We start from the raw sequence: 14065 nt of genomic DNA on the forward strand, positions 1-14065 counted from the left end.
TATGAGAATAGGTCGTAAAGTATATTTCGAATTTAAAAGACCGTTAACCGTTAACCGATTAACGGTTAATCGATTGAATACCCTAATAACCACACAATATTTATTAAGTAAAAAAATATTTAATTTATTATCGAAAAAAGTTTTATGAAATTTTTTTTTTAATTAATGCAAAATTTTTTGAACTTTTCCAAATTGTACCTTAACTTCTTTTATCGGAAACACTTCGTCTTCGTTCTGTCTCTCTACTTCTCCGTTATTTCTTATGTGCATTGATTTAGGTTTTAAAATGAAAATAAAAAACTATTTTGAAACTGAATTTCAAAAATGTTTTCTTTATAATCTAATTACGCAGTAATTGACGACAGCGTCATTGGTTCTAGGTCACACATGGATCAATGGCATTTTGGAGCAAAAACATAAGGTAACATAAGGTCACACATGCCAAATATTTATTCAAAAAAACGTAACCTCTTTTTACCACAGATTTGTTTGTAGTTTACTCTTAAATTCAAATATATTTTAGTTAGTGGTATAGTATATTTCATACCGCTAGGTCATTAGGGTGACCCTATCCAGAATTTAGTATTTTGTATGAGCAATATCCAAATATCAATATTTAGCTATTTTTATGAAATTTTTTATATATTTTTGGTAGGTACGAGAATATTATATATCATACCGCTAGGACATTAGGATGTCCCTATCCACCCATTTTTTAAAATATTTTTCGCCAAAAATTTTGTTTGTATTTCTCTTCATTTGCCATCAAAAATACCTATGATGCCAACTTCACTTAGAATACATTCGCTATTTTTTATTTAACAACCAAAATATTCACTAGAAATAATTTGTATGGCAGAACAACGTTTGCCGGATCAGCTAGTAATAAAAATAAAATGTACTTACTTGGAAAATTAAATTGACACTTTCGCTAAGAGTTGTTTCATCTGGTGAATCTACGGGAATTTGTCTAGTAAATCTTGTATCAAATTGAGACACATCATCTTCACTGCGCTATAGGGACAATTACAAATATAAATAAATAAGAAATTGGATGAAGAAACTAGAGTGTATAAAGCTATTTACCAATAGAGGTTTAATTGGTGGATCCAAACGTCTAGCAAGTACATCATCCCAATTTACATGCTTAAAGAAGGGATGGGCCTGAACTGCTGCGGCATCTTCAGGGCCACTACCTAAACGTTGTGACTCTTGACGTTTCATTAAACGTCGTACTAAATCTCTAGCTTCTGGTGTTAAATAAGCAGGCAAATTAAGTTTAGCTTTTAAAATAGTCTCTATTGTTTTTTTACGATCTTCCGCTGTGAAGGGTGGCTAAAATTAAAAATGATAACATTACTTCCATTGACGATTAAGAACACGCTATTACTTACCACACCAGTTAACATATCGAACATTAAAGCACCCAAGGACCACCAATCAACAGCTTTACCATGACCACGGCGTGTAAGGATTTCTGGAGCCCTAAAAAAAGTTAGACAATTTTACATTACAGGTGTTGTTCCACACATTCGATTAATTTGTCTTACATATACTCTATGGTGCCACAAAAAGTATGTGTAACAATGCCTTCCTGTATATGTTCTTTGCACAAACCAAAATCTGTTAATTTTACATGACCTTGAGCATCTAATAAAATATTTTCTGGTTTTAAGTCACGATATATAATGCCCAATTTATGTAAATGGCCCAGGGCCATTATAATTTCACTTAAATAAAAGCTAAAATAATTGCAAAAAAACAATAAAATTAGTATTAGTGTGTTATATATTGAATTTCATTCCTTCTTACCATGTTGTATCTTCTAGGAAAATACCTTCGCGTTCTAAATGCATAAATAATTCCCCACCACTTAAATATTCTAAAATCAAATATAATTTGCCATCCGTTTGAAAGGCATAAACTAATTCTACAATAAATGGATGTTTAACAGCTTCTAATATATTACGTTCAGCACGAGTATGTGCTGTATCTTTTTGATTTGTGACTATTGAGGCTTTTTTCAAAACTTTCATGGCAAAATATTTATTAGCATCACGACCAGAAGTCTTACGCACCTTGAATCATTAAAAAAAAACATTTGTAATTTAATTAATATGCCATACCTTTTCATTTTTACAAGTACATACCTGAAATACTTTGCCGTAACCACCTTTGCCTAAAACTTTCTTCAATTCAAAATCTTTTGGACCTAACTTTATTTTGCCAGGATTTACATTTTCCTCCGATAATTGAATAGTTTCTTGACCTTCAGCCCTTAAAAAGAAGAAATTTAAAATTATTAAAATTTTATTTGATTTAAATATTACAAGTAAAAAGAATTGTTACAAAATTAAGTAATTTTATGTGTCAGTATAAAATTACTTAATTTTGTATTTTAGATAAGTGTCACTGAAATTAACTTGAAATGAGATGACTCTTAATGGATGAATTAAGAAAATTAGTAGTATGTAGATAAAATATCAGTTTAAATAATAAAGGTCATCACAGAAGAGGGAAGCAGCGCCTGACTTATACACTTGCCTTATACTCTGCTTCATTCGTACTTTTACGATTCTAAATTTTCCAAAAATGTAAATAAAAAGTAGTGCAAAATTGTTGTAGTTTTGACAAATCTGACGCGAAAATCAGTGACAGTTTTTCGAACTGGATATAAAAAGGACGACAATTTCACTACTGGAAGCAGTTAAGAAAATTCTCAAAATATTTGATTACCGAATCGTCGGCTGCAACAGAATTTGAACATTTTTTTCATCCCCATTTTGAATTATTTTAACGATCTATTAAATGGCTATCTAATTGACTAAATTTTCCTTTTGAGAATTTACACAGAAAACAAGTTGGGGATATTTTTAGCTCCTTCTCTTTCAAAAACGACCGCTACATCAAACATTTTCCAACATTAGGATGTTATAAAAGGATGAGATTTTTATATAATGGACGAGATAATTCGCGGATCATAAATTAACTTAATGGCCCTCTGAAGTGTATGGGTAGTAGACATATTGTTGTGTAGTATTGTAGTGTAAGAGTAGTAGACATCTTAGATAAAATAAAGAATACAATAAAAAACAATTGTAGAGAAAACAAGTAACAGAGCTATATATAAAAATTAATGTATATCTATTTATTTGTCTGTGACTTATAGGAGCCTAAACCACAGGACCGATCCTCTTGAAATTATATTTACCTTGTTAGAAGACAATTTTCTCTAGAAGATAAGATTTATTTCAAATGTTTAGAAAATTTTATTTAAATAGGGATTTTTCAAGATATCCAAAAAAGTACCAGTATTTACCCAATTTTACAACTTTCAATCGATTTATCCGATTGCACTCAATTTTGCAGTAGTTAGTTTTAGCTACTAATGAACAAAATAAGACCCACCCAAAGCAAATCAATTTTTAAGGGCATGTCTAGTGTATACAAAGTAAATCTGGAGAACTATAGTTGTGAATGTCTTAAAATTCTGCCCGAAAATCTGCCTTATTATTGTACATAGTTTGGCTGAAAATAGGCGGTATTGTATTAGTGTACGTAGAACATCAAATACAATGCAAATCCTTAATTTTGAATGTCTGAAGAACTATAATCGTAAAAGTAGTTAAACTTTGTACGTATAAATCACTATACGGAGTTTGGTTGAAAATGGGAGGAATTTTTTAAAACAAACACAAACTGCAAAGCTTTTTGTTTGTCTACAGACATACCAAAGTATCTGACGGGAATCGAACCCGCAACCCTCAGATTAATAGTCCAACATACTATCGACTGGTCCATCGGGGCACCCTTGATTGTATATGTGGGCGTGGCACCTATCATACAAATAAATATGTAGGTATTTTCCAATATCTCGAGAACTATAATTGTGAGTCTTCAAACTTTATATGAATAAATTTCGTACCACTGCACGAAATTTAATCAAAACAGGGGTGAGTACCTCCCTTACAAAGTAACCAGTTATTTTCCAATATCTCGAGAACTATATTTGTGAGACTTCAAACTTTGTCCGAAGAGCTGTGTTATCATTTTACATAGTTTGGCTGGAAATAGTCGGGATCGGATTAATGGGCGTGACACCTGCCATAGATAAGACAAATTTTATATGTATAGGGGATGCAATAGCAGCTATAAGTATGAATATTTAAGACATAAATTGGCGGACTACCAACAACATTAAGTATATATACATATATATTGTATATAAAAATTAGTTTGTGTTTGTTTGTATGATTGTTTGCTTATTTGTACTTTATAGGAGGCTAAACCGCTAAAAATTACATTACTTTACCGGGAATTCCCGGGAATATTGAAATTTTCGGCAATTTCTTTTTAAGTTTTCTTCTTAAAGTTACAATGTACAGAGTAATTCCAGTGACCAAATTTGTTGCCAATTGAATTATTATATTATATCTGCTCTGATAGCCTAAGTGCGATAAGGGCTCTAATGAAGAATCACCATGGTATCTATGATGACATGTTGTGGCTGCAAGATGGGCAGATTTTGTTATTATGGATCCCCTCTCACATTGGAATTCAGGGAAACGAAAGTGCAGACCGCGGAGCGAAAAGGGCCTTGGAATTATGTCATGTAACGGAAGTCCCATGCTTCCCAAAATCCATAAGCAACCCCTTTAAAATTATTCGAGACCAACAGAATCCAGCTACTACTAGCAGACTAAAATATAATAAGAATTTAAAAAGATCACAATGTATTATGCTTGCCCGCCTAAGAGTTGGGAAATGCATCTTCAACTCCAAACACTACTTCGAAAAAACTGATCCGCCTAAGTGTACCAATTGCGATGAAATTCTCACCGTATCTCATGTTCTAACAAATTGCCCGACTTCAAGGATGGATGGCACACTGGAGGAAATACTCGACTGTAGTAAATCTAACAACGTATGCAGAATAATGAGATGTCTACAGCAGCACAATATTACTGAAGTTTAGGTTTTATTTTATAAGTTTCTTTCTTCAAAATTCACCATTTCCGGAATTATGCTTTTTTATTTTAATCTTTTTTAATTAATTTTTTTTTATTTCCTGGAATCATTTATTTTATTCTTTATTTTCATCACTATGTATATGTACTCTATTTTTATCTTATTTTGTAGTTAATCATAATACGAGCGCTTATGGTCTGGTTACCGGCGCCTTTTTTGTATATATTTTATAAATTCATTTGTAAAGTATATTATAGATAAATAAATAAATATTATATTTTGTTAATTTTCGGGAAATGTTTGTCGGGAATTGCTTCATAAGTTTTCTTCTATAAGTTACAATTTTCAGATTCATTTCTATGGCCAAATTTTTGCTAATTGATCATTCCATTATATCCATAGATTTTTTCTGTTCTAGCAATAGATAGTCAGTTGGCAAAAGAAGTATTACAGTTGAAATAACCGAATTTTTTTTCACTCAACTCAAGTCACAGCAGACAAATTTGGTTATTAAGAATGAATCTAATTTAAAGTTTATGCTCTTAAAGGAATTATTAAGATGTCTAACATTACAACTTTTAGGGATATTCAATGAATATTATTCATATTTAGAGAAAATAATTACAATAATAGTGGTTCAAATTTGTTTATTTACAATCAGATATGAAAGATGTCCCCAACTACGCATGATTTATAGATTTAACTTAGTCGAAATTTGTAAGTTTTTTAATTAAACAAAGAATTTATTGATTTTATACTGATTAAAACTACGACTGTGACAATACCGATAAAATGCCAATATTAAATAAGAAACTCTTATAAAGGCTGGACCAACACTGTACAACCAAATATAGTTATTTTATACTTCTTTTAAAACCCTGGTACAATTACAAGTCAATTTATTCGAAAAAAATTTCTGGTTTTTGGTTTAATTTAATATTAAGAAATTCCCGGGAATGAAACGATTTTTTAATTTCCTCCGGGAAAGAAAAAAATCCGGGAAATTAGGAACCCTATATTATATCCATTGACAGTAGACAAATTCGATTATTAAGAATGAATCAATCTGAAATTTAATGTTCTTAAAGGAATTATTAAGGTGCCTTTACTTTACAACTTTTAAGGATATTCATATTAAGTGAAAATAATAACATTCATTTTTTTTACAATATGAATTGAAAAATTTATCTTTCGAAACTAACTACTAACTGCATATTATACAGATTTAACCCCTTGTGGACCAAGGCTATAAATGTTGAAAAAGTTTTATTTTTTTAATGAAATATTGAAAATAAGGACTTGAGGTAGTTATTTACAAAATTTTAACTTGGGCCAGCATCAGCCAAAAAATAAAAAACTCATAGATTTTTGTTTAAATTATATTAATATATTGATTAGTTTTGTAACTTTTATAACTTTTTCTATTACAAGTCTATTTTATGGTATTTTACGTAACAGTATTTTTATCATTACAACATATAGGCAAAAAAAATATCCACATATGTATACTTCAAAGTACTTTTTGGCAAAAAGGGTCAAAATATGTTTTGTTTTCATTTTGTAAGCTTATTATTGTTATGGTACTTATAAGTACCGTCGGTCGACAAAGGGTTAACATAGTGGAAATTCTTAAGTTTTTTAATTAAACAAAAAATTTATTGATTTTATACCGATAAGTGTCACACTTCACATATTCAACTGTCCCGGGAATTCCCAGGAATGAAACGAGTTTTTAATAAAAGGAAAAAGTTCGGAAAATTAAGATACCCTTAAAAATAAAACCAAATTTTAGTTGATTTGTTTTCGTGATCGATATTACAGATTATACTTTGGTTTGATAAAATATAATAGAACATTTATTTATACTTACTCTTGTTGTAAATTTATGCTTAATTCTGGTTCCAAGTCAACCTAAAACAAACAAAAAATATATATTAATAAAATTACAACTATAGTTGTATTTCAAATTACATAGTTATAGGAATTACTATATTCGGATGAATCGATTGTTATATGTACCATTTTAAAAGCATAAAGTAACTAGAACCCAATCTCCAACAAACCGAAACTTTAAATTTTAATCGATGGATAAATGTATCTTAAAAAAATCAAATAATTTTTGGCTCACTGTATATTGTTAAATAACAAGAACTTACTAAATTAAAAATTTTGTTTTCCAAAATATTCTTTGATATAAAATTGTTTACGATTATAATAAACACTAAATTTAAGCTTTTTATAGAGTTTTTTTTTCAATATTTCCTTGCCACCAAAATTGTTAACCCTTTTATATCTGGGGTCAAAATTGTCCAAGACATCAAAGTTAAAGTTTTATAAGATTTCAAATAGATTATTATAAACTTTTTTCTTTTCGTGAATTTGTAAATTTTTTAACTAAAAATAGACCATTGGTCTTAGTTATATAACTGATTAACAATACATCAATTAAAATTAAATCTAGAAGAAACGTACTGAACGTTCATGAAATAATAGAGTCCGGCCGAAACCGAATAATATAATAATATTCGGTCAAAAAACATTGTTTAGCCTACTCCGAAAAAACAAAAATTTTTCAAATGCACTATTATTTAAAAAAAAAATATTTTAGCATGTTTCAGGTCATTTTTAGGTGCCCTACAGCAACCACCTTACATTTATTTTTTTCATTTTAAACTGAAACGCTTTAAACATTTTGTGTTCTATTATATTCTCAACATGTTTCTACTTTAAAATTTCACAATCTTTATAAACGTTTCAGTTACGGCATTCGTCAAAATTCTTTCCGAATATTGGTAGGCCGATTTTCGATCTAATTCTGTTGTAATGAACAGAAATATAGAGTCCGGATTTGGTCAAAATTCAAATTAAAACACATATTTAAATTTGAATTAGTCAGAAAATTCAAATTTAAATCTCGTTTAGTTGACAAATTTTATAAAAAAAAAATATTTCTAAACATTTCAATAAAAATACCAAAAACTACGCCATGAATAATTTCTGAATATTTAGGAATTAGTTCAATACCTGAATGAAATGTTAAAGTATACAAGTCATGTATGATTTATAAAATTTAATTAAAACATTTCGCTATGAACTTTTATTCTGTGTTTTACAAAAACAGGACCTTAACTAAAGTTTGTACCAAAGCGCAGCAAAGCTGCTACAACAACAATTACTTGCAATGTAAGTAACTAATCAAACTAGATTTCAACTGCATATTGGCATATTCTAATTGTACGAGAAAAATTATATTAGTACTTTTGTCCACAATTTTTTTCAATAAAGTATTGATGATTATAATTAGCATATTTAAATATACATATCTTAGTTACACGTGTTTATATTACGAACCCTTAACTTTGTTTAAATATTGGAGAGTAATTATAAAACAGTACACATTTATACGTGTTACCTTATGATATAATTAGTTTTTAATGATTTACAACAGCAGGTATTAGTTTGAAATGTTGATAAATTAAGTAAAACTACATTTATGAAATCTTGTTGGCTATATTTCATTACGAAATAGTTGATGTATTTAAATATGTGGATGTATTTACAATACACATAGGAAAAAGATAAACAAAAACTTAATTAACATATTGATCATAATTTATAGCGTTCGTAATCTAAACACGATTACCCTACAAACTAATAACATCAAAAATAGTACCTATAAAAAATGAACAACAACAGTTTCATCAATGCAAATCAATATAATATCTACATAAGTGGTACATAGTAATAACATAACGTCGGTAGCATTTATAAATCTGCGTCTATGTATATTCGCATATACATTTATAAATATATACCATATGTACATACCAACATGATCAGAAATTACAACCTAATGAAAAATATTAATACATATAAATTAGATCAACTTAGTTAGATATTGTAGTATCTAAATAAATATTGTAATTTATATTAATAGAATACATTCAGAAATATTAAAGTCTGTTCATTGCTCAACTACATGGATTTTTCTTTATAATCTTTATTACGAACCATATGTTATAATATTCTGATTTATGGTCTAGTTACAACACATATTATAATTCATTGATATTAGATATTGAAATCATACAATAAAGTTAATTAAATACACATTATGCTGAAATATTCATAAGTATCATAGTGATTATCTGGTTGCACTCCAATATCATATTTTAAATGAACTTCGTAGTGACATAAAAGTTTATTGTTTATCTTTTTCAGAAATGTTTAAAAATTAATGCATCAATATCAAAAATATCCTTTTACATAATTTAATACTTTTGAAGGAAGGATTATAAAACATGAGAGAACTTGATATGGATGGTCTTCTGGGACTGTCGAAAGACTATTTTGGGGAAAGATAGCTCTGCACATTGACGATTAACACTATACCACTGTGATACCTACTCAGGGTCAGGTCAGGAGATGCCTGTGCCACCTCGTATTAACTTCATAGTCGTACTAACTTCACATTGAATTTTCACTACGACCTATCCTGTCCATTAAAATTTCCAGGCAGACATAAACAGCCTAAATGAAGGACCAGGGAACTACGGGTTCAAAGGTCGATGGTTATGAAGCTGTTTAACAAGGCAAAGCTCACAAGATTACAAAGTGAGCTTCAATAAGTATCCGTTGAAAACGTCAATGAGTTATCTAGGTTTCGGCAATTTTATCCAAAGCCCCTAAATTCATAGGGGCTGGGAGACTCTCTCCTTGCTTATGGAACACACATTCCTGATAGTGTAGGGATTGGAACTAGGGATGACGACCAGGGGGACATTGTGGCGGATATCTTTAAGAGCCGTCTCAGTAGGAGATATCTGCCTAGTGGGTGGAGAGAGGTTAAGGTAGTTTTCATACCAAAAGACGGTAAGACTAAAACCTCAAAACCAAAGGATTTTAGACCTATTAGCCTATCTCTTTTCTCTTGAAGACACTACAACGACTGATAGATCTACACTTAATAATATAGATAGATGCTCACCTCATTAGCAATACTCAGCATGTCTATCTTAAGGGAAAGCTTGTTGAGAGTGCGCTTCATGAGGTGGTGGGTTGTATAATGCACAGTACATGTTTCAAAGCTGAATTATTTTGTAAGAATCACCATAAATTAAATTTTACTTTTAATATCATAATCAAAGATCAAATTTATTTAATTTGTATGAAAAAAATATATTTAAACATTGAGTAAGCCGCCTTAACTACGTTCAAAATTTTGATAAGTTACCCGGCCTAAATTTGTTTATTTTTATTTTTTGTAGATGTAAATATTTTTTAAATTGACTAACAAAATTTGTGGGTTTAAAATAATAAATTGAAGAAGGTTTTCTTAATTGGCAGGCTATCTACAAGTAGCTCCATCTTCAAGAAGATGAAAATACTGCAATCATCGAATCACTTCCAGTCGTCCTACATATATCTTCATCTAGGAAGGATTGTTTTTATATCCTGGTTTATTTTTTCCAAAATTAATTTTAATGGTAATCCTCTAAATTATAATTCCAAATAAAAACCTTTGTAGTTAGTACCTTCTTTATTTTTATATACATAATTAATTATGTATTTAAAACTTGTAAATAAATAAAAATATATATATAATTCCAAAATGTGAATCACAATAGAGCTTTGTGTGGTACTTCTTCATCAGTGTCTTTTTACCACCTAAATTCAAGGTTTTAACAAAATGGAATGGTTTATTGTAAACGAAACTGTGAAAACAGTTATGCAAATTAATACCAAACAACAATAATTTGCTTGAACATCCTTAAGTGATAATTATGATGACGCCTGAGTTAATATACAACTCAGACTTAAGGGAGCGAAATTTTATTTTCTCCGTCTACAGCTCAAACCTATTAATTGTGGTTTCCTACAACAGTTTCGCAAAAAATAACAAAAAGTAATACATCTATAATTAAATACATATTAAGAAAGTGTATAAATATTTCTTTTTCTAATTCAAATTCTTGACAGTTCTTAAGATTTAATAAATAAATGTTATGGAAACTTTGACAATAACGGGAGAGCAGTGTAAAGAATTTATAAATGAATTCTTATCATTTGCTTAACAAAATTTACGAATGTTTGTATGTACATACATATTTATATGTGTTTGATAAGATTTTGAGTTATACATACAAGTGTAGACATGTCTGAATGTTCATAGTAAAAACAACAAAAAAATATATTTCATACTAGGTAGTACTGGGTAAACTGTAAATACTTAAACGTTTAAAAAATTAAACCAAAATATGAAAAACATAATAAAATAACATTCTATGTATTCCAATAAAAATTGACTGCATTAATACAGTAATCATATTAAGTCAGGAGTGTTTAGAACATATCGGTGTGAATTGATGATAGTCAATGCTATTAGTATAGGTAGTTGATACAATTAATCAATTTTTTTTTATTTTTAACTAACACAACTACCAGTCCTCTATAAGTATACAATAAACAATACTCAAATTTTGTCGAGTATCTTATCACTTAAAAGGATTCAAATGACGTTAAAACATGTTATTACAACTGTTTTTTGGAAAACGTCTATTTAATAGATAAATTATTTCGTGGGAAAATAATGGTTAATTGCAGTAAATTGTGGGTATATATTTCTTGAAAGTAAATGGTTATCTCGAAAAATACACAAATTCTTGATTGCAAGTAACATACAACTAATACCAGCTTTTTTGTAATGGCCTGTATACAACCTCAGCCCACGCCACTGCAATCTCGCATAACTTACAAAATAGGAACAATGTCCTCAAGGCATTAGCCGCCAGCACGTGGGGTATGGATAAAGAAACCTTGATAACTACATGCAAGACGATTGGTCGGTCAGTGGTCAACTTGCTGATCCAGTGTGACGATGATTGATACCCAGTGGAGAAAAATTCAAAGCTGTCAAAATGCAGCCTTAAAATCCTCAAATAACACCCAAACACTATCTTCACGAGGATTCTAAGGTTATACCGGAACAGTTCCTTCTGGGATATCATCTAAACATCGACATTACACAGTTGGACTCTCCCCCTAGGCATATCAAACAGAAAAACATATTTAATTGTCCAGCTAGCCAGCCCTACTTCACTGCGTCCAGAGGATTTATGGACTCATCCTGTCGACGTAGTACAATATCATGCAGAATCCCATGCATAATATTGTAAAAATGTTTATGCTGTTACAACAACAACCAGCACAGTATTCGGCAACACTATTCACTACCTGAGCGATGCTTAATATAGGCGTCGCAAAGTCCAACTGTGAACCACCCACACATTTTGTGGCGTCACATTTGACAGCTTCTTTACCAACTCACCTCATGTCACTGCCATAACGCACAAATTGTAATGTAGAAACAATGTTCTCAAAGCACTTGGCGGCAGCCAAGATAAATTACTCTGTTTTAGTGTGATAACTAGTGGTAAAATATTCAGAGTTGCTAATATAATGCTCTAAAGAATGTCACGGCTGCATTCAAATACCTTCGGAACACCATCTACGTGAGGAAACAGAGGTTCTACCACTAATGGGAAAACATAATAGTAGCCATCCAGTATCGAAATCACACAGCTGAAGTCTTCCACCATACATGTCAGGAAGGAGAACATACAGATGTTTTATAGGATCCATTTGATCGAAATTCGTATACTCAGACGCGGAGACAAGGGATCCCCGGCGCCGATGCATATCATACGGATTCGAAAATATAAACTTCTGCAGGAAGTTGCATTCCAAATCAATTGCTATTGCAAATTAAAATATGCCAATCTCCTAGAATCACTCGTAGTTAAAAAAACTTAACTTAACTCAACTCAAATTTTACTTTTGTTATATCATGATATCACAAAATCAGAACACAATTTTTGTTCCTTAATCTCGAACGAAAGGCAATTTTTTTAATTTCGACTTGTCGCATTGAATTGGGTTTAATGAAAAACAAGTATTTTTTATAGTAGGTATATCTTTATAATTATAATTAAATTTGGTAAAAAAATAAGTTTTTTCAAAGATTGAACTATAGACCATCATTGAAAAAAATCGGCTACACACTTAAAGGTTAACTAACTACTATAAATACCCCGAGCACATCCGTCCCAACAGAACTTAGTCTACTTCAGTATTTCGTAATGTATTTGTGCAATCAGAGCGTACCTACTTTTGGGAAACTGATAATCTTATAAAATGTTATAGAATAGGAAACAGCTGATATTTGTTGTTACCAAGTATTTCAAAAACATAATACAATATCTGGTTAAAAATGAAAAAACAGTTTATGGTTCCAAAAAATGTTGATTAACAAATTATATGTATACATACATATCGCACTTGATCAACAAGAGGGTATTAACTCAAAATTTTTAAAATTTCACTTTTTTCAAGAAATCAACTAAAAACATCAATATATATCTACTATAAAAATTTCAACGTATTCCGATTACTCTTTCGTCTCGAAAACAACATTTGAGACCATTTTCGTGATAATGTAGTGACTACTTTTATACAACAAATAGGTATTATTTTGAGTTAATACAAAAGTTGAAATAGAAATGTATCGTATATTTTCATAAAAAGGGTATTATTTTGAGTTGAGCCTTTATTCCAGTTAAAAATAATCAAATTGTTTTATTTATATTTGGTTGTATTTTGAGTTGATACTGTTTTGTTGATAAAATTTGTTTTACTTTTTGATTTTAATTCGAAATGTGACTCTTTTTATAATAAAATTGTTCACATTTTTTCGGAAAAATGGTATTAACTCAAAAAACAGATTTTTTTTGCAATAATTGGAAAAATTTAAAAGAAAAAGAATGTAATTATATTTTTAAATGGAATTTACATACTATGATGTATTCAGATTTTCAAATTCTCTTAAAATGTAACCACTAACAGTTTTTATCCTCTACTGAAAATTTTAAAATTTTGAGTTAATACCCTCTTGTTGATCAAGTGCGATATGTACAACACACATATACTATGTACATAGTAATAGAAAAAAGTAAATTGCATTCAGAATTTGATCAAGTTTTGTATCTCCTTCTTTCAGTACATATTTCTTTTTTGTATTTCCGTCTGTCAATTAATTTAC

General features: G+C 29.8%; 1 protein-coding gene across 1 annotated transcript in view; it reads right to left on the bottom strand.

Moving 5' to 3' along the window:
* Window positions 1-14065, bottom strand: part of S6k (Ribosomal protein S6 kinase) — a 39294-nt gene that overhangs the window by 24329 nt on the left and 900 nt on the right. Inside the window, exons 2-8 of the mRNA XM_065502764.1 lie at window positions 6839-6879; window positions 2151-2277; window positions 1813-2078; window positions 1551-1742; window positions 1395-1485; window positions 1087-1335; window positions 907-1014 (exon numbers count right to left, since the gene is read on the bottom strand). Of these exons, the coding sequence (XP_065358836.1) occupies window positions 907-1014; window positions 1087-1335; window positions 1395-1485; window positions 1551-1742; window positions 1813-2078; window positions 2151-2277; window positions 6839-6879 (1074 nt within the window). The remainder of the gene's footprint in view (window positions 1-906; window positions 1015-1086; window positions 1336-1394; window positions 1486-1550; window positions 1743-1812; window positions 2079-2150; window positions 2278-6838; window positions 6880-14065) is intronic.

The sequence above is a fragment of the Calliphora vicina genome, chromosome 3, assembly GCF_958450345.1.
Source record: "Calliphora vicina chromosome 3, idCalVici1.1, whole genome shotgun sequence".
NCBI classification, from domain to species: domain Eukaryota; kingdom Metazoa; phylum Arthropoda; class Insecta; order Diptera; family Calliphoridae; genus Calliphora; species Calliphora vicina.